Source organism: Megascapheus bottae, chromosome 8, assembly GCF_031878675.1.
Source record: "Megascapheus bottae isolate mThoBot1 chromosome 8, mThoBot2.hap1, whole genome shotgun sequence".
Classification (NCBI taxonomy): Eukaryota; Metazoa; Chordata; class Mammalia; order Rodentia; family Geomyidae; genus Megascapheus; species Megascapheus bottae.
In genome coordinates this window covers 33825937-33849032 of record NC_143516.1, presented here as the reverse complement: position 1 = coordinate 33849032, position 23096 = coordinate 33825937, and the positions used below count along the sequence as shown (strand labels likewise).

At 37.6% G+C, this 23096-nt stretch overlaps 1 protein-coding gene across 1 annotated transcript in view; it reads left to right on the top strand.

Moving 5' to 3' along the window:
• Nt5dc1 (5'-nucleotidase domain containing 1) overlaps positions 1-22494 on the top strand; it is a 94879-nt gene extending 72385 nt beyond the window's left edge. Inside the window, exons 7-12 of the mRNA XM_090338252.1 lie at positions 5201-5375; positions 8139-8236; positions 13207-13325; positions 15800-15952; positions 18324-18492; positions 20853-22494. Of these exons, the coding sequence (XP_090194378.1) occupies positions 5201-5375; positions 8139-8236; positions 13207-13325; positions 15800-15952; positions 18324-18492; positions 20853-20932 (794 nt within the window). The 3' untranslated portion in view covers positions 20933-22494. The remainder of the gene's footprint in view (positions 1-5200; positions 5376-8138; positions 8237-13206; positions 13326-15799; positions 15953-18323; positions 18493-20852) is intronic.
• The last annotated feature ends 602 nt before the right edge of the window (positions 22495-23096 follow it).

The following is a 23096-nucleotide window of genomic DNA, read 5'->3' as shown; positions in this document are numbered from 1 at the left end:
TGCTTAACATCAGGAATAGGAACATGAATGTAATGACAACTCCCAACTCTCAGGTACAGGCAGGCTGACTGTTATGCCAGAAAGCACTTATTTCACTATTCTAGTGCTGTTTTTCCTATCACTTCAAATGTTGTATCACAAAGACAGTATCTCCATCAAAACCATTATCCAGGGTGAAATGATGGAAGGACTAACTCTGATCGAGTTGAACTCTTGACAAAAATGGACATGTTAAATTGTGGTATCCTCTAAGGACATCCATCTGAGAAAAGTATTTGAATTAAAATTTTACAAATCTGAAACTTCTACTATTTCTCTTCTTTTTCTTTCCTTTTTTTACTTTTTTTCTGCTCTCCCTTCCAGTCATTCTTTGTCCTCCATCTTCACTTCTCTGTCTCTTTTTCTCCTTTCCCTCTCCTCATCTTTTCTTTCAAAGTACAGTTGGTGGGCAGGTGATATGAGGAAGAGTCATGTAGAAGATACAGTTTAGAGGCCGGGAGTTTGGCCTAGTGGTTAAAGTGCTTGCCTAGCATGCATGAAGACCCAGGTTCGATTCCTCGGTACCACATACATAGAAAAAAGCCGGGAAGTGGTGGTGAGGCTCAAGCGGAAGAGCTCTAGCCTTGAGAAAGTCCAAGGACAGTGCTCAAGCCCTGAGCCCAAGCCCAGGACTGGCCAAAAAAAAAAAAAAAAGATACAATTTAGATAGAAAATGTAATGAAAGAATAGAATGAAAACAGCCTATGACTTCATGAAAACAGCTACTTCTTTTGTGTGTGCTACCACGGGGTAGATATTACCTAGACCTCGTAGCTTGGTTATACTGTATGTATAATACACTGTCAGGTCAGACATTGGATGAGTAATCCTTTAGAACTCATCTAATGTACAAAAAATGGATTTGAGCAAGTTTGTGATAGCTCTGAATACTTGTGACTATGTTAGTCAGGAAATATATTTCTAGAGACACTGAGGATATTTGACCTAAGGGTGCTATGAGACAGTTTACCCTCAGGACAAGGTTTGAGATTGAGATTTATTGCAGGCTGAGTTAAAGAGCCCAGCAAATTTATTTCTTATTGTTGTAATCACTAGATCTGTCAACATTTCATGATCAGACATGAAATAGGAAAAAACCAGAAGCATCGTATAAAATTTGGCTTAATTGCTTGTTAATGTTGATTTTCAAACCATTCACAAGATGTCTGCTGGCATGAACTGTACATATATTTATTTTTGTAAACTTACATACAATAGGAGAACTTTGAGTGAGGATTTTTTAGGTGAATAAAAATAATTTCCAGTCTGTTTACTTTTATTTTGGCTGTTTCTAGAAACATTTGTAAATATTTTTTAAATCTGTCTTAAATTACATAGAGATAACTGGAATCATGATTCCTTTCCAGAGCATCTTGTTCAAGTTATTTCTTGCGCCATAAGAAACTGTCACAGAACTTAGCAGCTTAAAACAGCTATTTATTATTGCCACTTATGCTTCTGGGCTCAATAGAGTGCTTTTCAATTTGCATTTGGTATCACCTTTGTCAGAGTCATCTGGAGACTTGTATGCATATCATTGAAGAGGATCAATCTTAGTGCTGTGGTTGAAGCCCGGAGTTCAGCTGGGGTGACAGTTTGGAGAGCCTAAAACTATTTCCTCCACCGACTTCCTCCTTACAGCATGGCCTCAGATTGACTACTCTTTTTACATGGTACCTGGCTTCCAGGAATAGAGACACTTGAAGCTATTAGACTAGTTAAGGGTGACACGTGGAGCTAGCAGGCAGTCACTGGTGCCATATTCAGTTGGTCACAGCAATAAGATGGCCTTCCTAGATTAAAAAGAATAGCGCTGATATAGACACATGAGGAAATGCTCAACATCTCTGGCTATAAAAGAAATGCAAATCAAAACAACTCTAAGATTCCACCTCACTCCAGTTAGAATGGCCAGGATCAGGAAATCTAATAACAACAGATGCTGGAGGGGATGTGGCCAGGAGGGATCACTACTACACTGTTGGTGGGAGTGCAAACTCGTCCAACCACTATGGAAAGCAGTATGGCAGTGCCTCAAAAGACTATAAACATAGAACTCCCCTATAACCCAGCAATTCCACTACTTGGCATTTACCCAATCGTCCAGAAACAAGGACATACTAAATCCACTAGCACAGCGATGCTAGAAAATAGTGATGTGGAACAACTGTCTATTCAACTACTAAAGGTGTTCTTAGCATTTGAGTTGCATTATTTTTTTTCCACAAGAGGTCCCTATATCCTGTTTGATAAATACAGACCATGTCATGCACACCTCTGTGACTTCCTTGACTCTTTAAGCACAGCTTCTGTTCTTGAGAGCCAGCTCCTTCCTTGAAATTTTTACTTTTAATTACATCAGGATGCAGAAAATGGCAGCATCCAGTGCTAAAAGAGAAAGTGGTGCCAGGAAAAGGAGTTCCATAATGTTGGCAATAAAGTAGAATTCCTTTACATGTTAAGTGAAAAAGTAGAATTTTTTAAGAAATTAAGTGAAGACGCAGGCTACTTTGTAAGCTGAAAACAAGCAAAGCTATTCCTGTTCCTTTCTAGATTTTTTATCCTATCCAGTCAGTGGAAATCTGTTAGAGTTTTAACTAAACATGACTAGTCTTGGATAATGGAGAAGAATTGAGAAACTCTTCAGATAACAGCAGCGATTTTGATAGTTGATAAACACAGCAATTTTTGTTCAGAGTCTGGCTATGTACTCCAAATCTTATTATTAGTCTTAGTTTAAATGTTCCACTCCCTGCTACAATTTAGGTGTTCATACACTCAGTGTCCGTTCCATGCTGAGAAAAAGAGTGTATTCATTTCCTGTAGTGTTCAAGGCTTCTTAGAAAAATTGTTTAGCGCAAAATTATAACTAATTGTAGTTTAGTTTCATAACCTTGATTTATTTTTACAAAAAAAAATAGGTGTAATTATAGCCCTTATTCCATAATAATTGGAGGTTACAAAGGGACAAAAGTAATTTTCCCCATGACGGCTGGTGAGTTTCTGATCAACTCAGAATGTATGATTGGGTTATTTGCACAGGGTTTATTGTTTCATTTCAACAAACAAACAAAAAAAAGCAGTATTACTTTAAGCAGTAGTATTCACTAATTATTATATTTGCATCTTTTAAATTAGTCTTACTGATATACTAATAAAAATTAATGACAGAATTTAGATTATGATATGTAGATGTATATGCTTTTAAAATTATTTTGGAAATGTTAACTGTAGGTTATTAAATAGCAATTTGTATATTGACCATTAGATGGCGCCATGTACACATAGCTGGGACAAACAGGTTTTCTGACTATATAGTTCTACAAAAGTTTTCTGCATTCCACATTATAAATCTTTGGTTATCTAGCCCATCAAACACACTTTTGCTACAAAAGCTCTGTTTTTCTGGGTGGAATAACCACATATGACTCCATTAAGTAAAAGAGACTTAGCCTCTAAAATTACTTTGATGGTTACCCACACATCAGTATATTCTGTTCTTAGACATTCATTTTATTAAATTTTCTTAAACGAGCCTTTTGTTGCTAGCACCTTCACCTGTCTGGCACCTTCTCCTCTCTAAAAAGCAAAATATAGTTTAATTTTTTTTTTTTTTTTTTTTTTTGCCAGTCCTGGGCTTGAGCTCAGGGCCTGAGCACTGTCCTTGGATTTTCTCAAGGCTAGAGCTCTATCACTTGAGCCTCAGCACCATTTCCAACTTTTTTTCTGTGTATGTGGTACCGAGGAATCGAACCCGGGTCTTCGTGCATGCTAGGCAAGCACTCTACCACTAGGTCAAACTCCCAGCACTATAGTTTAATTTTTGTTGGGTCATTTATACATAGCTTCTGCCACATTGGGAGATCCAAGAGTATGAGATAAAAAAATATACAAAGAGCACAGACTAAGTTTTGCTCGTAGTCTCCTGGTATCTGTGTATATATTTTGTTACTGTTTAGCCTGGTTTTAATATTCTTACAGTGTGTTATTTTCTGATTAAATAATAATCATCTGAGCCAAGATGCCTTGGGCTGTACACAATAGGTGCCCTTGAAGCTTTTAGTAAATTAAGGACTTCACATGACCATAAGTCATCCAGAGAGAAGTTAGGGTGTTCTTCCAGCAGTGGTATATAAGAGGTGCATAGACTTTTCTGTGCCAAGTCTGGCTTCCAATCTTGATCCTCAGATCTCAGCCTCTTAAGTAGCTAGGATTGCAGGTTGTGAGCTGCCACCACCACCTGCAAAAAAAAAAATGTTTTTAATGTTTGTGAATTTAATAATGTCATGTCAGAAAAATCTATTTTCTGCTACATAAATGCACAAATTTCAAGACACTAGGTAAAGTACCAGGGATAAGTCTGAAGGGATGATGCCACCATTCTGTCCAGCCTGTAGACTCCTAGGGACCTGGGAGCGCTGAGCTAGCTGTACCAATCCAGTAATTAAGCACTTTCAATATTCACTATTAGCTATGGTGTCTTCTAGTCTTCTCAGCTTGTTTTGCCCTGGCTTTTGCATTATAGTTTATGTTCAGTCATTTAAAAAATATATATATGGTATATTCAAGGAAGAGCTCAATGAGGGTAATTGCCTAGAAAGCCAAAATCAAAGTTCAGCAAAATAAAACACCAGGCAGCAAGGACTCAAAAGAGGGTGGGAAGGATCACAAGGGTACAGGAGTGGGTGAATGAAGAGGAAAAGTGGAAAAGGCAGTCAAGAATCCAATGTATATCCTATGAAAAAGCCACTATGCCTTTGAGGAACCCAGCTCCCGCTACAGCTGTTTCACGCCAAAGCTGTTTCTGGTGTATTTTCTGAATATTTTGTTCTTAGCTCTGTTTGGCCAATATTTGTCAAAGGACTGAAAGAATATTTAATAGCAATTGCAACAGTTTTTCTCTGGTTTGAGATGTTGATAATACTATGTTTATTATATTACTTTTTTATTAATTCTTATCCTGTAAACAGTCAAAATTATCTACTGATACTATCAACCATCATTTTTTAATGAAAGACAAAATTTACTTTCACAAAACAGTGTTGGCATTTTTACCAAATTGTATGAGCCTAGTCTTGATCTATAGCTTTGAAAACTCTGCATTTTGTTTTGAATCTAAAGAAATTGTTAAAGTAACCTCCTTGGCATTTTTTTTTTTCAGAAAACTGTGGACTATATTTTCCTGAAATTAAAAGAGATCCAGGCAGATATTTGCACAGTTGTCCAGAATCTGTAAGAAAATGGCTTCGACAACTTAAAAATGCTGGGAAAATTCTGTTGTTGATTACCAGTTCTCACAGTGATTACTGTAGACTTCTGTGCAAGTATATCCTTGGGTAAGTGACAAGCTATTCCATTTTGTCTAATAAAATAAATACTCGTAGCCAGTTAGACCAGTAACTAACACTAGGTACAAAACTTTGCCATATAAAATAGTTCTGGGAGACAGTGTTTTGGCTTCTTGGTTTGTTTTCTTATTATATACCTGAGTTTCTGTGGCCAGCAACCTATTCCAAGTACATTTTCCAGGAACCTAGAGGTCTGGGGACAATGTCCTTATCTCTTACAGATGGCTGGGGCTTTAGGTTTTCTAGAAGATAGGTAGATTCCATGTCCTTCACTCTCCCATGAATTTTTGCCACCTTTGGATGGTTACTGAAGGACATTGAATTGTAGATTTCATTACCTTACAAGTTCCTAGTCAACAGCTGTTATCAGTATGGAGCCATATCCTTTGCTGTTTGGCACAGGTAGGGACATCCTGACATCCACGAAATTGTCTTTAGAATAAACAGCAGTGTTTAGAATAAGGCAAACTTTGGTACAGGCTCTGCTGTAAACTTACTGTGATGCTGGCTTTTGTTTTAACCTATCATAAAAGCTCTGAAGAAACCAGAATGAGAAGAACATTCCTCAATATAATAAAAGCTATAACAGCCTGGAGAGTGGCCTAGTGATAGAGTGCTTGCCTAGCATGCACAAAGCCCTGGGTTTGATTCCTCGGTACCACATACACACAAAAAGCCAGACGTGGAACTGTGGTTCAAGTGATAGAGTGCTAGCCCTGAGACAAGCCCCAAGGACAGTGTTCAAGCCCTAAGCCCAAGCCCCAGGACTGGGGGTCAGGGTTGGTAGGGTAGGGGAGTATTTGCCAGATGCTGGTTGGTAGCTTAAGCCTGTAATCCTAGCTACTCAGGAAGCCAAAATCTGAGGATCATAGTTCAAAGCCAGGCCTGGCAAGAAAGAAAGAAAGTCTCTGAGATCTAATCTCCAAATAACCACCAGAAAACCGAAAGTGGCTCAAGTGGTAGAGCGCTAGCCTTGAGCTGAAGAGCTCAGGAACAACACCCGGGTCCAGAGTTCAAGCCCCACGATCAAAAAAGAAAAAAAGCTGTATAGGGAAAACATATAGTGAACATCATGAGACATGGTGAAAAAGTGAAATCATTTCCTCTAAAGTCAGTAACGAGAAAAGCACCCCCTAATCTTATTCAGCACTGTACTGGAGTTCCCGGCCAAAGCAATAAACATGAGAAGAACTCAGAAAAGGAAGTCAAATTATCCATATTACTGATGATTCTATATTTAAGGACCCTAATGATATCGCCAAGAAAAGTTCTTTATCTAATAAATCAATAGCTTAGCGGGGCACCAGGAATTCATGCCTATAAACCTAGCTCTGAAGGATCACCATTTAAAGCCACCCCAGGCAGGAAAGTCTGTGAGACTTTAATCTATTATAATACAGATTAAAATACTTTCTGTGGATCTGTGGCTCACGTGGTAAAATATTAGCCGGGGGCAACAGGACAGAACTCAGACCCTGAGTTCAAGCCCCAAGACTAGCACCAAAAGAAAAAATAAATTAGTAGCTTTTCAATAGACAAACAATGGATAAAGTGAAAATGAAATCAGGATAGCTATTCACAATAACTTCAACATAAATTAAATATCTAGGTATAAAATTAACCAAGGAGGTGACAGAAATGAAAGAATTAACATTATGTAAATCCCATTGTCTTTTTTCACAGAAATAGAACAGTCAATCCTAAAATTCTTTGAGAAACACAGAAGTCCTCAAATACTAAAAACAGTCCTATGCCAGAAGGCACAACACTGAACTTCAAATTATACTCCAAAACCATATAACAAAAACAGAATATTGCTGGCATAAAACCAAACATGAAGACCAACAGAAAGATCCATAAATCAATCTACACAGCTGCAGCCATCCGATCTACCACAAAGAAACCAGAAACATACAGAAGAGAAATGTTTCTCATGAGTTACAGATTTGACTAGGAATTCTAGCACAATGTTAGCTAAAGTAGAAAGGGTATCTTTATCATGTTCCTGACATTACCAGATGGTTTCTGTTTTCCCTCATTTAGTATGAGGTTGCTTATAGGTTTGTCCTATATTACCTTTGTTATGTTCCTTCTGTTCCTAGTTTCTTCAGCTTTTCCTGGTTTGTAATACAAGTAGAGTTGGAAAAACTGGTTATCTATAGGCAGAAGGCTGAATCTAGAAGCCTGTCTCTCCATTGTAATCTAAAATGTGCTATATTATGACCATATTAATTTTTTCAATATCTTCATGATTAAAACACTCTGAGAAATTTTACCAGGCTTACTATAATGCAACTTTAAGATCAATATAACATAAAAAGTACTAATTTTCCTGATAATTAAGTCTAGAAAAATTTCAGTCCTAAGATTTGAAAACATAGCTCCTGAATATTTTGTAGGTTTTAGAAACTATTGAGTTCATCATGGTATTTTCCTCAGGAGAAGGATAGTTTGGTATATAAATTCAGGGTGCTATGAGTGCCTGGCTTTCTTGCCTTTATTTTTTTTCTAAATACTTGATTTTTTTTCTGATATTTTTATCTTGCTTATACTTTAAGGAATTGTCAAGGAGACCAGTGATTGGCTTCCTCTTATTTCTAGTGTAACAAAGATGAGTAAGAAAAATGTAAAGCATGAAATACTTGACCAAAAAAATGCTGTTGTAAACTAGATTGGCAGAGATTAAATTGTTCTCTATAGATATTTCCTAATCCCTTATAATAAATATATGAAAAATGTTGTTGCTTTTAGAGATGATTTTGCTGACCTTTTTGATGTTGTAATTACAAATGCATTGAAGCCTGGTTTCTTCTCCCATTGTCCAAGTCAGAGGCCTTTCCACACACTAGGTAAGTTGTAGTTTGTTTATTTTCCTGTGTATCCATTGGCTTACAACCAAGTACAAAGCACTGTGTCATCTTTCCCCAAGTGCGGGGAAAAGAAGATGAACCTGTTCTGAGCTATGCCATTTTATCTCATAATCATTTATGGACATCTGTGTCTTTCTATTTTTGAAAATCAAGGGCATGGACTTTACCAGTAAATGCTGAAGTAAATACTCCAAGGAAGAAATACTACATCAGAATTGATTATATTACTACTTACACAACTTACGTTTATGGTATAGATATTTAGAAAAGCTTACTCGGTGTTTTGTTTTATTTTCCCATCAGGAAAGGATTAGAATAGAAAATATCAAAGCTCTTTTGAAGCCTTAATTTTCTGAGCTTCTGATTTTAAATATTTCAATGGAAGATTCAGTGAATTCAATTGTTTTTTAGAACTCACACAAAATACTTTGTTCCTTTTAGGGTGCAAAAAAAAGATGGTTGGATGGTTACTCAACAGAGCATGGAACTGCCCAGATGTTTTAAAGGTCTAATTCACAGTGCTCTATGGCAGTGTTTATTTTGTGGCTGTTGCTGATTCTCAGCTACCTTTAAGATTTGTCAGTTCCCCCTGTTGGTTCCCCTTTCCCTTTCTCTCTAGATGCAGCTGATCCCTAGCTGTTCTGTGTGTGGCTGTCCTTTCTTCTGCTGTTCTTCAACTCTGAATGGGTAGAACCATCACCGGTACTCATGATTTCTCATCTTTTCTCTCTCAGCTTTCTAGAGGCCTCTCTTTTCACACCAAAGCTCAGGTCACGCAAAATTCGAGGGGCTCATTAACATCCCCTTACTATGCTGTTCTGTAATTCTGTTAGTAATTTTTCTAACAAGACTACCAGATATCATCCATTCTTCAGTTCCTCAGCCCTTCACATCTACTATGTTCTTAGAGCCTCGAGGGTTTGTCACACCACCACATTCCCACCACAGTCTTTGTCACATCTGGAATGACTTGATATGACTTGGTACAGTATAAATTACATCATGCCCCAGATTCTGCAGTACAACTACAGTGCAACAGCTGAGCTCCCAGTCTCCATCTTGCCTTGTAAGCCTGAAACCAGTTTCCATGGCAGTTGATGTGAATGTATGACGAGTCATATTGGCCCCTGCCAAAATGATGTGGAAAATAAATCATCGTTCAGATAGGCAAAAGCAGAGGAATAAAATATGCACAAAAGAGCTCCCTGCGATGGAGAGTGCTAGGAACTGAGCCTGAGTACAAGCTTCCCTGGAGTCACACATCAGTGACCAGAGGTTGTCATGGTAACAAGAAAAGAAGGTGGGGGCTCAGTTCCTCCACCTGCAGAGACTGCTCAAGGCAAACAGCTTCCTTTTGGTTGTTATCTTGAGCTTTGAATGATGCTAAGGTTTTTGAGAGGAGGGAAGAATCTTTGGCTCACCAAAATCATAAATTCACTGTGATGTTACCAGGAAGTGCCATGTCTGTCTTAATGTCTGTTCTCAGTCTCCCGAGAGCTGTCAACTCTTTCCCCTTCCCCATTTTGCAAATCGTAATCCAACGCCTTGCCTTTGGCCCCTTCACCTCATCTATCATCCATGTACAGTGACTCCTAGCTCTTCCGCTCAGAGACATCGTTTCCTGAATCCCCTCTGATGTTTCAGTGTTCTGAAACAAAAATCCTCTCCTTCTGCTTAGAATTAAACACAACCAAAATGCCAATTGGCTCCTCTGCCTCACAGTCCTCATTTAGCCATTATACTGCCTGAGCTAAAGACCTCCATTTTCTTTGTCCTTTCACATCTTGTAAGCCATTCATCGAGTCATGTGTAATGTATTCAGAAACCACTCATCCCTATGCTCTTCCCTTCAGCAGAGCCTTCTGACTCCTCCTCCTCCTCACTTCAAGTATTTTTCATTAGCACAGACATCCATTTGACACCTGCTTTTCATTTTTTCCAATATGTTTTATATTACTCGCTTATTACTGTTGGATACAAAATATGTTTTACCCCAACTTCCCCACTTGAAATGACATCTTACTGCTAATTTCACCATCTCAAATGGCTCCCTTTCTCTGCTGCAGTGAGTCTTTCCCTATAGGTGGTTATTAAGGTAGTCTGCTGAAATGGTTTTTACTGTTCATTCAGCAGAGGCTTGCCCCCACTGTTCGGGTCGGTGTCGGTGTCACCGTTGCTAGGATTTTCATATACATATGAAAGCACCTAGGGAGCTTGTTAAAATGGAGATTCTGATTTACTGGGCCCTACATGAAGGCCTAGATTGCATTTCTAAACCAGTATTTGGAGGTGTGGAACACAATACCTTCCTCTCCTGTATCTAGTGAATTCCTACCTTACATCAAGCATAGAAAATACCTCCTCTCCATACTGTCCTTCTGCTACAGTTCCAGGCAGTTCCAGCTTTCTTCTCTACTGCTTAGTACTTTTTGCTTGGCTATCATGAAGAGCTTTTGTGGTGAACTAACACTGGGATGTGAATCCTCAGGGTAGCAGCTCTGTGTCTCCAACACAATGCTGATAATAAAAGCTCTCTGAATGAAGGAGGCAGAGTGTGACAACCACAAATACTATTGTTAATCTAAATATGTGATTTGGGCTTGTTGGTTGATTTGCTTGAATTTGTAGCAAGTCAAATTTAGCATGTGAGAGCACCAAGGTGTCTAACTAAATGGAGAGCTATAATACAGCCCTTCATGCCTTTTCCTATTCTGTCATATCATATTTTAGTAAGATATATCTTAATGTGTACATTTAATTTAGTTTGTTATTCTGGGAGCTTAATAAAGCACTTACTTAGTATGAACAAGGTTCTGGGTTCAATCCCCAGTATTACAAAAGAAAAAGCTGAAAAATAAATTTTCTGGCATCAGTAGACATAGAAATGGGCTTAGTTAACTAAATGGAAGGAATTAACTACTGTTAATTTTATAGGTAACCAAAGCAAAGTTCTGATTGTTAGTAACTTACTTATTTTCCTTAGTGCTAACATTTTTTCTTTTCTAGCCCCCAACCAACAAATATTTTAGTAGATACTTTGCTTCCTCGCCCCTCAAGTACAGAAAGTAGAAATTGGCCAAGGAAGCAAAGTTTATAGACAGAGATGTGTTAGTTTGGTTTATTCCTTCAATTTTTATTTTTTAATTTTTCTTCTTATGAAGTTACTGGGTCCCAATATTTGAGAAGCTAGACTTTTTTTGGGGGAGGGGGGACAGGTCATGGGCTTGAACTTGGCCTAGGCACTGTCCCTGAGCTCTTCAGCTCACGACTACCTCCCTACCTTTGAGCCAAGCCCCATTTCCTGTTTTCTAGAGGTTAATTGGAGATAAGAGTCTCAGGTCTTTGTGCCTGGGCTGACTTTGAACCTTGATCCTCAGATCTCAGCCTCCTGAGTAGCTAGGATTACAGGCATGAGCCACCATGCCCAGCTGAAAAGCTAGACTTCCATAAATGTTTCCTTTTTATAACCAGTAGAGAGATTCCCTTTGTCATGCAGAGTGGAAATCTATATCAAAAGTGAATTTATATTTTAAAATATTTCTATAAGGTATTCCAGTTTCTCTCATAACCACACAGTAAGAGAGTTTGTACTAAATAAAGACAGATAGGTATGAGAAGTGATCACTTTTCAGAGTGTTATTTCGAGGAATGTGCTGAATCTTCTTGTAATTTTTTATGGTAGGCTAATACTCTTCTCAAGAAGAGTGAGATTTTTCTTTGGGCTTTGCAGAAGTAGTAAAAGTGGGCATTGGAATGGCAGCAAAAATAAGTATAAATATGTCTTAACCAGAAGCTTCCAATTGATAAGATGCTGCTTTAATTATTTATAAACATGACTTTAGAACTCCTGGGTCAATACCTAAGATTATGTAGAATTTCACTTCATATTATTCTGATGTATTTGACCCATATTTGTTGTAGAATTAATAAATTACATTCTATTTCAGCTGTAGTAATCAACATTTACGTTCTAAGCCACACTTCCCAGTACTGTGTTCAAGGCAGGTTTTCTTACAAATTGAGGAGCATAAGTGTAACTTACATGTGAGAAATAGATTTTAGCTACAAGGTACTGCTAGTGCCAGGGATGTATTTTTAATGACTAACATGTCTTGCTAACTTCCTTCTTTCTAGATCCTTTGTTTCTTCTTTATTCTGTTCCATGTTGATTTATAGTAAAGCTAACGAACTTCTGTTTCAGCATTCCTCTGATGTCCCTTCTGTATCCTATAGGAACTGTGACCATTTCATATTGTTAATGTTTGGATTTTTTTCTTAAAGAAGGCCCTAATCACATAAGCTTCTTTTGACTTCACAAAAACCACATGTGTATATAACATATGATTATATATCACTGCGATCTTTCTTAGGGGCACAACAAATGAGACCAAAAAAGTAATAACAGAGCAACTTTGTTTTTAATCTTAAATTGTGCAATTACTGTAGAAAATTGTGATTTTTTTTCCAGTTTCTAAAGCTCTACCAAAGGCTGCCAGTATATCATCCTTTTCATACTCTATTCAATCTTCCATCATCATTTTATTGATTGACAAATTATCTTCAGCCTATGGAAAAGGAGTTTAACAGCAGGCAAGGTCCAGACGGACAGGGCTACCGTACCTCTATTACCAGCACTGCTTTCGCAGGAGTTGGAAGAAAGTAATGTCAGGAGCGGACAACTTGCTATAGTTTACAAACTTGTAAACTACGTGGCATCCGTTGGTTCTTTTTTCTGTTCTCTCCACCAGTCTAGGACTCTGGTAAAGCACCTGAGATACCTAACATGCACAATTAAACTTGGATTCATTGGCCTAGGAATAAATGTTCACTCACTGAATGCCAGCTCTTTGTACAAAAGTCTGCAGCCAAGGCCATGAGTACGGTCTGCCTAACTGAATGAATGTTCTCACTTGATTATCAAGTACATAATTTTCAAACTTTATTTCCAGAGAATGACGAGGAGCAGGAGGCGCTGCCAGGTCTGGATAAACCTGGATGGTACTCCCAAGGGAATGCTGTCCACCTTTATGACCTTCTGAAGAAAATGACAGGCAAACCTGAACCCAAGGTACTGTCTGGTCCAATGCAGTCTTCAATGTCTACTTGTAGGTCCCAACAGTCGTAAACTAAATCCATAGTTACAAGTCCATTTGGGTTATCTATGGAGGAATTATCTGCTTCTCCATCTACCAGATCTCTTTACTTCTGATTGAATTAGGTCTTCCCTTGCTGAGATAGCCGTAGTCTTTTATCTATGACAGAAAAAAGCTAAGGCCCCACACAGGGAAGGGCCACAAACCTAGCGATTACACAGGATTCATGTGTGGTACTGTGATATCCTGTCAAAAATAATTTCAGTATGTAAAACAAATAATAGTGGGATTGCAGACTAGACTAAAAAATGCAGTACAGTAAGCATATTACATTTAATATCCTGGATAAATTGTTGATGTGAGACATTGGTCAGCTGTTTACAGTGGAACTTTTTCTTCTTAAAAAAAAAACAAAACACATACCTGTTTGTTAAACACGTCATTTAAAATATGATGTAAAAAATCAATGTTAATAAATTATTTAATTAAAAAATTATAATAATAAAACACAGGGCCAGGAGTTTGGCCTAGTGGTAGAGTGCTTGCCTAGCATGCACGAAGACCCGGGTTCAATTCCTTAGTACCACATACATAGAAAAAAGCCACTTGAGCTGAGGCTCAAGTGGTAGAGCTCTAGCCTTGAGAAAGTCCAAGGACAGTGCTCAGACCCCGAACTCAAGCCCAGGACTGGCAAATAATAATAATAATAACACAGTGTTTAACAATGGAATTCTGTGCTTCCATCAAAAAGTATGATTCTGTATCAATTGTAAGGAAATGGAAAGACTTGGGGAAAAGAAAAGTTCTATTAAGTGAATTAAGCCAGACAGACCCCAAGAAATGTAGGTTGCATGGTTGCCTCATTTGTTGTAAGTAGAACTATAGACAAACACTGGATGGTAAAAGATAAAAGCTTCATTTGGACATGATAAATTATGCAGAATTCTAAGCATTCACACAGTGAGGATTGTCTCAGAAGAGGATCACGAAGGCATAATTGCTGTGTGCATCTGCTCGTATAAAATGATGTTTACAGAAATGAACTCTGGGGAATGGAAACAATAGGTTTTATGTTATTTTGCTTTTTGGTTGTTTCTTTTTCTCTTTTGTCACTGTTCTTGATTTCTGTACCTTTTGTCTTGTCTGTAAGTTCACCTGTTTTGGGAAAGGTAAAGGGAGCACAGAAGTGGGGCAGAGGGTAAACAAATGATACTCACCTAGCACCTTATCGAAAATGAACTCTACAGCTTGGGGGGGAGGGCAGTGGGGCGGGAAAACCTGGGAGAAAAAGAAGGAAGAGGCTACACTGTTCAGAAAGAAATGTGCTCATTGCCTGATGGATATAACTGTGACCTCTCTGTACATCACCTTTACATTAACAAATAAAATAAAATATTGTAAAGATTTTATTTAAATAGGAATCACATAGGCAGGAGAGATCATGGTGCAGGGCCTTGCCTTGAATCCCACATTGCCCCCACCCTCTCAGGACATCTAAGGCCTTTAAAGGACAAAGAAGTTTGACTTGGAACTTCTAGTTCTTAACCCTTTCTTAGCCGTATTTCCTCATCTGTATACTGAAGCGTGCAGACTAAATCAGTAGGACATTGCCTCTGACTATCTAAGGAGCTTTCTAGATTTCATGTGCCAAGCCACATTCTGCTCACCTCAGCACATGTCAGCCAAAGCCCTAAAACAGCTGTTTTTTTGGGGGGGGGTGTTTTGGTGGTTAATTGGAATTAAGAGTGTTATGAAAGGCAGGTGTTGGTGGTTCGTGCCCTTAATCCTAGCTACTTAGGAGGGTGACATCTGAGAATCACAGTTTGAAGCTAGCCTAGGCAAGAAAGTCCATTGAGATTCTTTTTCTCTGAGTAGTTACTCAGAGAAAGGCTGAAGTAGTGCTCTGGCTCAAGTGGTAGAGCCTAGCCTTGAACACAAAGAGGCTCAGGTACCATCCCCAAGCCCTGAGTTCAAGCCCCAAGACTGGCAAGAAAAAAAAGTCTTGTGGACCTTCCTGTCTGGTCTGACTTTGAATCGCTGTCCTCAAATCTCAGCCTCCTGAAAGCTGGAATTACAGGAATAAGTCACCAGTGTCCAACTATAATATATATTCTTGATCATGCATAATTTACGGTAACCGATACTTCACCAGGGAAGGTTTAATTATAAACATGAAAGTAGACACAAGCCCACTTCTTCTTTAGAATTTATCTCATCTTCTATCTTTCTCCTACCTGCAGATAGCTTACATAACTTGTTAACATAAACCTAGCACTCTATATATCAAGTTAGACAGGTCACCTGTGAAGTTATCCAAGAAACTGTAAGATGTCTGGAATTTTCCATTATCATACTCTGAAGCCTGCTAAAGAATTTTCTTGTCTTCCACAAAATGACCATCACTCTCAAAATTCCCCTGCCTTAACAGAACTTGCTATCTGACTTTCAGGTAGTTTACTTCGGTGACAGCATGCATTCAGATGTGTTTCCGGCCCATCACTACAGTAACTGGGAGACAGTCCTCATTCTAGAGGAGCTCCGAGGGGAGGAAGGAGGGACGCCTGAGGACTCTGAGCCTCTGCAGAAGAGAGGAAAATATGAGGTAATGCTCCTACCAGCTCTTTTCTTGATAACCAAACATCCTCATACTACATGATCCCACTAAGTGCCCTCATCATTCTATCATCTGTTTTTGAATATATTATTGGGCTCATTCTTGGCAGGTTTTGCCAGTCAAATTGGTTGTATTATCTTCTTTAGGAAAGTCTGTCATGTAACTTTTCTGTTTGTTTATAAAGGCAAATTATACAAGTACATGGATTTTTTTTCACGAATATGATTGCCTCAGACCTAAAACTCCTAATATATAAAAGTCAGACTGCTTTAACAATGTGTAAGTTCAGTTTGTTCCATAACAAGAGAAGGCCAGATAGCACAGCAAAAAACAGCACCTCATAAGGACTCCTGAGGTGAGTTCTCTGTCTCTATGGAGGTGACAAAATGCAAACACATAGAGTCAGAGCACTAGGAAGGAAATATTCCACAGAGAGATACAAAGAAAGTACTCTAGGACCCTATGTCACATTCTGTGATACTATGATATCTAATTCAGTATTCCAATCCAGAAAAGACAGATCATTCTGTAAATAGTGCTGAGGAAGTGATCTCAGCATCTGATGAAAAAAAATAAGATGAACTTCTTTCACATTCTTTGTAGAAAAAAATAAATTCTGTGAGTAATAAAAAAAGTATATAAAACTTATCAGAGAAAAAGGTTTCAGTATTTTTGTGACTTTGGGACAGGATTTTTATCAATTTACATTCCAAAGGACAATAATAAGTAGAAAACTTGATGAGTGTATTTGCATTGATATTAAGTGTTTATCATCAAAGTACTCAAATACTATATACTATTAACCAGTGTACAAAAGATAGGAGAAAGAGACTTACAACATGCATTTAAATTGAACCTTACAAAATTGTCATTTCTATGTGTGAAAAACAAGTGAACATCCATATTTTAATATAACTACACCTAGTAAAACTAACATTGGGTGAAAGGACCACTGGTTCATACCTGTAATCCTAACTACTCTGGATGCTAAGATCTAAGAATAGTGGTTCAAAGCCAACCTGAGCAGGAAAATCCATGACAGCCCAAAGCAACTCAAAGTGGTAGAGCACAAAAGCCCAGCGACAGTGCCAAGTGCTGAGTTTAAATTACAGGACCAGAAAAAAAAATAAAAAATACTAACAATGAGTTGATATCTATTATGAAAAACTGAAAACCCAGGGAACTGAACAAAAGACAGTTAACTGAAGAGCAAATTTACACATAAAAAGAGACTCCCATCCTTGCTAGTAATACACAAAGCACACAAAAAGCACTGGTGAGTTACCATATTGAGCCATCAGATCAATAAACTGAACTTGGATTCTTACTTTGATTTATTACTGTGATATAAATTATCTGAGATAGATGTCTTGTGTTTATTGTGTTTTATTGTTGGGGTAATGTATAGAGGGTTACAATTACATTCGTCAGGTAGTGTGTGCCTTACTTCTCAAACATTGATACCCCTTCTCATGTTTTTCTCCCCCTTTCCCTCCTCCACCCCCTCCCAATCATCTTGTTTTTCCTCTTCCCGTCTCTATTCTGAGATAGCTTTCTATGAGCTAACAAAACCGGCACGTAAGACCAAAAATATTTACCAAAGTTTCACCCCATTGCATTTGACAACTCTGTGCTTTTGCTTTTTTATGTTAGTAAATTCTTACACTTTTTTTTTTCAATCAGAAACAGATGCTTCATTATCTGGAATTATACCTGAACTATAGCCATCACTACTTTGGAATTCTGTAGATAAAGAGTGTTCTGTGTCAGGGCCTGTCATTATCCATAGAAGTAGGCAGTGATCCCAGTGAGTAGCTAGAAAATAGATTCTTTAAAATAATAATAATAATAAGGGGCTAGGAATATGGCCTAGTGGTAGAGTGCTTGTCTAGCATGCAGGAGAACCCATACATACAAAAAAGCCAGAAATGGTGCTGTGGCTCAAGTGGCAGAGCTCTAGCCTTGAGAAAGCCCAAGGACAGTGCTTAAGCCCCGAGTTTAAGCCCTAGGATTGGCAAAAAAAAAGGTAACAATAATAATAATTTATAACTTCATTTTAGTGAAAACAACAATCATTCCAAACAAATAAGTAACAAATAAGACCATTAGAGTAAGTTGATTTTAACTATGCTTTAGATATAACATTAATAATAAATGGAGTTATTTTATTGAAGGAAAAATTTTGTTTCTAGATTGCTCCTTTTGGGGTATTTTTCACATTATGAAAAGTAATCACTTAAGAAGCCTTTCCATAAATGTAATAGGTACCCAAAGGCTGCCCCTGTATTGACTTAACGAATAAAAAGAACTCTGAACTTTCATTATAATTCACAATTATTATTTTATTCTTTTGTTTCAGAGACCAAAGGCAAAGCCTCTGAATACTTTATCTAATAAGTGGGGCTCTTTTTTCATTGACTCAGTTTCGGGCCAGGAAAATTCTGAAGATTCCTTAGTTTATACGTGGTCTTCTAAGAGAATCAGTACTTACAGCACAATTGCCATTCCAAGCATTGAAGCCATAGCAGGTAAGCGGGAAAGTGCCTATGAAGCTTTTCCTAGTGTTGAACAGCAATGACCATCAAAACTACAGTTCTTGTCTTTGAAAAAAGGAAACCTCATGGCGTTACTGTTTTTCCATAGGAAACATCTTCTAGATATGGCAGCCTTTCTGTTAGAGCCAACTACAGAAGTTAGATGTCTTGGAACGGAATCAAATTAAGGAAAATTGACCAGGATGGGTACTTAGAAGGCTCAGTAACACGAACTTTGCTTTGAGGCTGTCTCCATCCACTGTCATACTTCTCCTTATCCCAGGCTGCTGGTTACCAGAAAGGATGGCTGCACTTTGAGTAATTTGGTGAATCTAATGGGGTAGAAAGTAGAGAAGAGGGTCTACCCAAGAAAGGCCAGACCTGGTGAACTCCTTCAGTCTACATTGAGACCTTCATGTGTTTTCCCATAGAATAAGATATATATGTACAGGGAAGGTATATGCCTCAGGAAGTAGTCCTTACTTTCACAGGGACTGGAGCCCAGCTTCACATTAGCCAAGCTAGTTATTCTAGATCTTGAAGTATTCCCATGTACTTCTCTTAAAGTACATCACATAATGAAGAACCAGCCAGTCTTATCCGTGCATAGGAACCCAGGAACAGATATGTTCCTATGTTTATCCTATATAAGGTATAGGATCTGTTCCAGATGTAAAAAGTATAAAAAATGGAAATTTTAGAATTAAATTACCAAAATAAAATCAAATTAGGGCTATAATGGGTGAGGTTAACACAGAGTACGTATAATGGGAAGTGAATGAATGCACTGTAAAATGGGCTAAAAGAAAACATGGAGAGACTGAAGTGGTTAAAGTGTCAATAAAGGGTAAGGAAAAGTGAATTCTCAATATTCTAGAACTTAAATATTGCTCCAAAGAGCAATATTCACCATTGCCTCCTTAGCCATAACCTCAGTGCACCACCCATCTCTTTATCCTGAATGCTTTCTGCACAGCCCCCTATGATTTGGTAGGGTCTTTGTCTTCTAACTTTTCTCAGGAAGAAGAATTTAGGACTCACAGTCAAACAAAGCTAAACAAGCTCCCACTCTTCTATGGGACAACAGCATTGTTGGGTTTAAATTAATTGTTTATTTGGATGCTCAGAGCACTTCCTCAACACAGGTAGTATTCATTAATACAGAGCACACTTGGCTCTATATACCTCACACAGAACTTCGCATCTTATATTTGGATACATGTGTAGCACAGTTGGGTAATGTATAATTTTGGATAAAAAAGAAAAAAGATGACCAGAAAAGACTAATATGGTAGTTACGGCTGTTGAGATGGTACAAGTAGAATCTTTATGTGAGTATCCTGTTGGTGGCCTTTTTGTCTCAATAGTTGTTTTCTTTCTTTCTTTCTTTCTTTCTTTCTTTCTTTCTTTTTTTTTTTTTTTTTTTTGCCAGTCCTGGGCCCTAAACTCTGGGCCTGAGCATGGTCCATGGGCTTTCTCAAGGCTAGAGCTCTACCACTTGAACCACAACACCACTTCCAGTTTTTTTCTATGTATGTGGTACTGAGGAATCAAACCCGGGTCTTTGTGCATGCTAGGCAAGCACTCTACCTCTAGGCCAAACTCCCGGCCCCTCAGAGTTGTTTTATTTCTGTGAAGACCTCAGTTTTAGAAACTGGGTTTCATATACTTTCCAATCTCTTTTAAAATGTATGACCTGAAATGTGTTCCAGCTGACTGAGCAGTGATGACCTGCGGCATTCGCTAATGCTGAATGTTTTGTCAGTACACAATAATCCTGGCTTTTTCTGGCATCAGGAAGGCAGTGTTCCTTCTTACTAACTAGAACTATTTTTCCTCTTAATGATTATCTGTTTGTGCCTTGTTGAATCTCAGCAGCATATCCTTTTCAAAATACTCAGTTCTACTATGTGATGTTTTACTTATGAAGTTTGTGATACAGGGTTTACTATCCTGTTTTTGCATGTTGAATGAATATCGTAAGATGACATATGTTGTTATTTTATACTATATCTGGCTAGTGTTTCCTTGGAGAAATTTGGAGAGGAACTATCTGAACACTGAGTGGGAAGCCTCTAAATGTGACTTTACTTAAATATGATGGTTAAGTAGTAAGGAAAAACATATTATCTAGGTGCTTACAAGTAGTGAAAGAAGTATTAAAATTATAATTCTAATGATCAAGACATGTTATATCCATTAACTGCCTTGTTTAATGGCAACTCCTTTGTACAACTACTTAAAGAAAATAAAAATAAACTTAAATCTCAGATTTTGATTTCATTTACATGTATGGAAGGTGTTGGAAACCTGCAGAATAACCAAATTGTTTTTATTTTTTTCTCCTTCTTCAGAACTACCCCTGGACTACAAATTTACAAGATTCTCTCCGAACAGTTCAAAAACAGCTGGATACTATCCATTGGTTCGCTAGCCTTTTGGTCCTTCACACCAGGGTTCTGATTCAGGGACAAGAAATTGTCTTTCCCAAAAAGTGAAGAACTTCTATGCAGCAAATATACTGTAAAAAAGTTTTCCAAAATATTGTAAAATTCTTTATAGGAACAAGTTTTTAATGAAAATTAATGCAGAAATTGGTATTTAGCCATAAATCTTTTTTACACAAATCATTTTGAATGCCTAAAAATTTGTTTTATACAAATCATTTTGATGCCTAACAACTCATCATATTAAAAATCTCGGGATTCTAGAACTAAAAAGAACATTTTTGCTATTTTCTCTACCATTAATTTTAAAATTAGAATTCACCTGGGAATATATTATTTATACATAGATCTTATTCATGGTTCTCAAAACATGGTCCACTTTGAGCATAGTATACCACCAGCTTGCTAATATACAAATACAAGTTTGAAGATCCCACCCAAGAGGTAAGGAATTAGAAGCTCTGGAACTGGCTCCCAGCCATGTGTTTTAACGAGATTTTGAGGAGATCCTGAATCATATTACAGTTTGAAAACCAATGGGAAGACCATGTACTTCAGAAATTTGTTTAATTGTTCTGGATAAATGTAGCTGAATAGTGCTATTGTTTATATGACCTTATTAGGAAGTAAGCTAATACATGCCAAGTGTTTTCAATTTATAACCAAGAACATTGAATCCAGGGAGATTCAAAGTATTTTTCCAAGCTATTGAGTTTTATGCTATTCCTGTGCTTTCCATAATAAGGAAGTATTGGGAAAGTATGGGACAGAAATGGTCCTGGAGGCCACTCTATCTACATCCCAAGACCTGTGTTCTCAAGGGAAGTTAAGTTCTAAAACAATCTTAAATTGAGCTTATTCTTATCCAAAATGCTCAGTCATACTTACCAATTCACATTCCATAGTATTAACTTGTATCATAAGGGAGAAGGTTACAGTTAATAATTTTCAGTTAAATTTTATTTTCTCCTTAGGAAAAAAGGATGATAAGAAATAAAACTTATGAAAAACTGCTCACGGGTTTTAGGAGTATCGTACTATCCAGAACTGTACTGCATGTGCTATGTGTAGTCAAGTTAGCAACATTGGTTACAAGATGTTTTGGATCCAGAAAGTGATTACAGGAAGTTCCTGGCTACAGTTATGCTGTCACTTCACTGTCTACAAGGGGACAAGACCAGAAAATAACCTCAGTCATTACCATTCGTTTTTTTTCTGGGACTGTATCAGGAATGTAGCATATTGACATATGCACTGAAAAGGTATTTTGTTAAAATGTGTAAATGCGCAGATAAATCCCATCCATTCTTTGGGGATAAATTTCTCAGGGTAAGTGAAATGTTAATAAATTTGTTTTCTCTCAAAGTTAGTAGCATTATTTGATATAAACCTATGTTTATGATCACTTGAAATAGATATTTCAAATGTCAACTGAGTCTAAAATGAGCATACACAATCAAGCACAAGACAGGCCAAGTGAAAGATACCATCTCATGTATGCTTTCAGTAAGGATTGATTTCTTTTAAAAAAATAAAAGCTATTTTTCTTAATCCCTATGTATTCCATGAATGAAAATGAACATCTTTAATGCTTATGAACTGCTATTTGTATGAAAAATAAGAAGCACCAAATACAAATCAATTTTTCTTTGCACTTTTTCCCACTTAGAAGTGGGGAGGAAATCCTCTTAAGCCCTAAGCTCTTAGCCCTACTTTTGCTGTCACTCACTTCAAGACCCTGACCCCTGCCTGTTACCACCTAATATAACCTTAGCCTTTTCTATCTTATAAAAAGAGAAGTTAAGGGCCGGGAGTTTGGCCTAGTGGTTAAAGTGCTTGCCTAGCATGCATGAAGACCCGGGTTCGATTCCTTGGTACCACATACATAGATTAAAAAAAGCCAGAAGTGATGCTGAGGCTCAAGTGTTAGAGCTCTAGCCTTGAGAAAGTCCAAGGACAGTACTCAGGCTCTGAGCTCAAGCCCAGGACTGGCAAAAAAAAATTAAAATTAAAATTAAAAAAAAGAGAAGTTAAAAGTTTATGGGGGAGGGAGGTTAAGTTACCTTCCACTTTTCTAGTTGTCAGATCTGACTCTAGTAAATGTATGTTTCCTTGGTTTTTTGCTAGACTAAAACTCAGCTTTTTTTAATT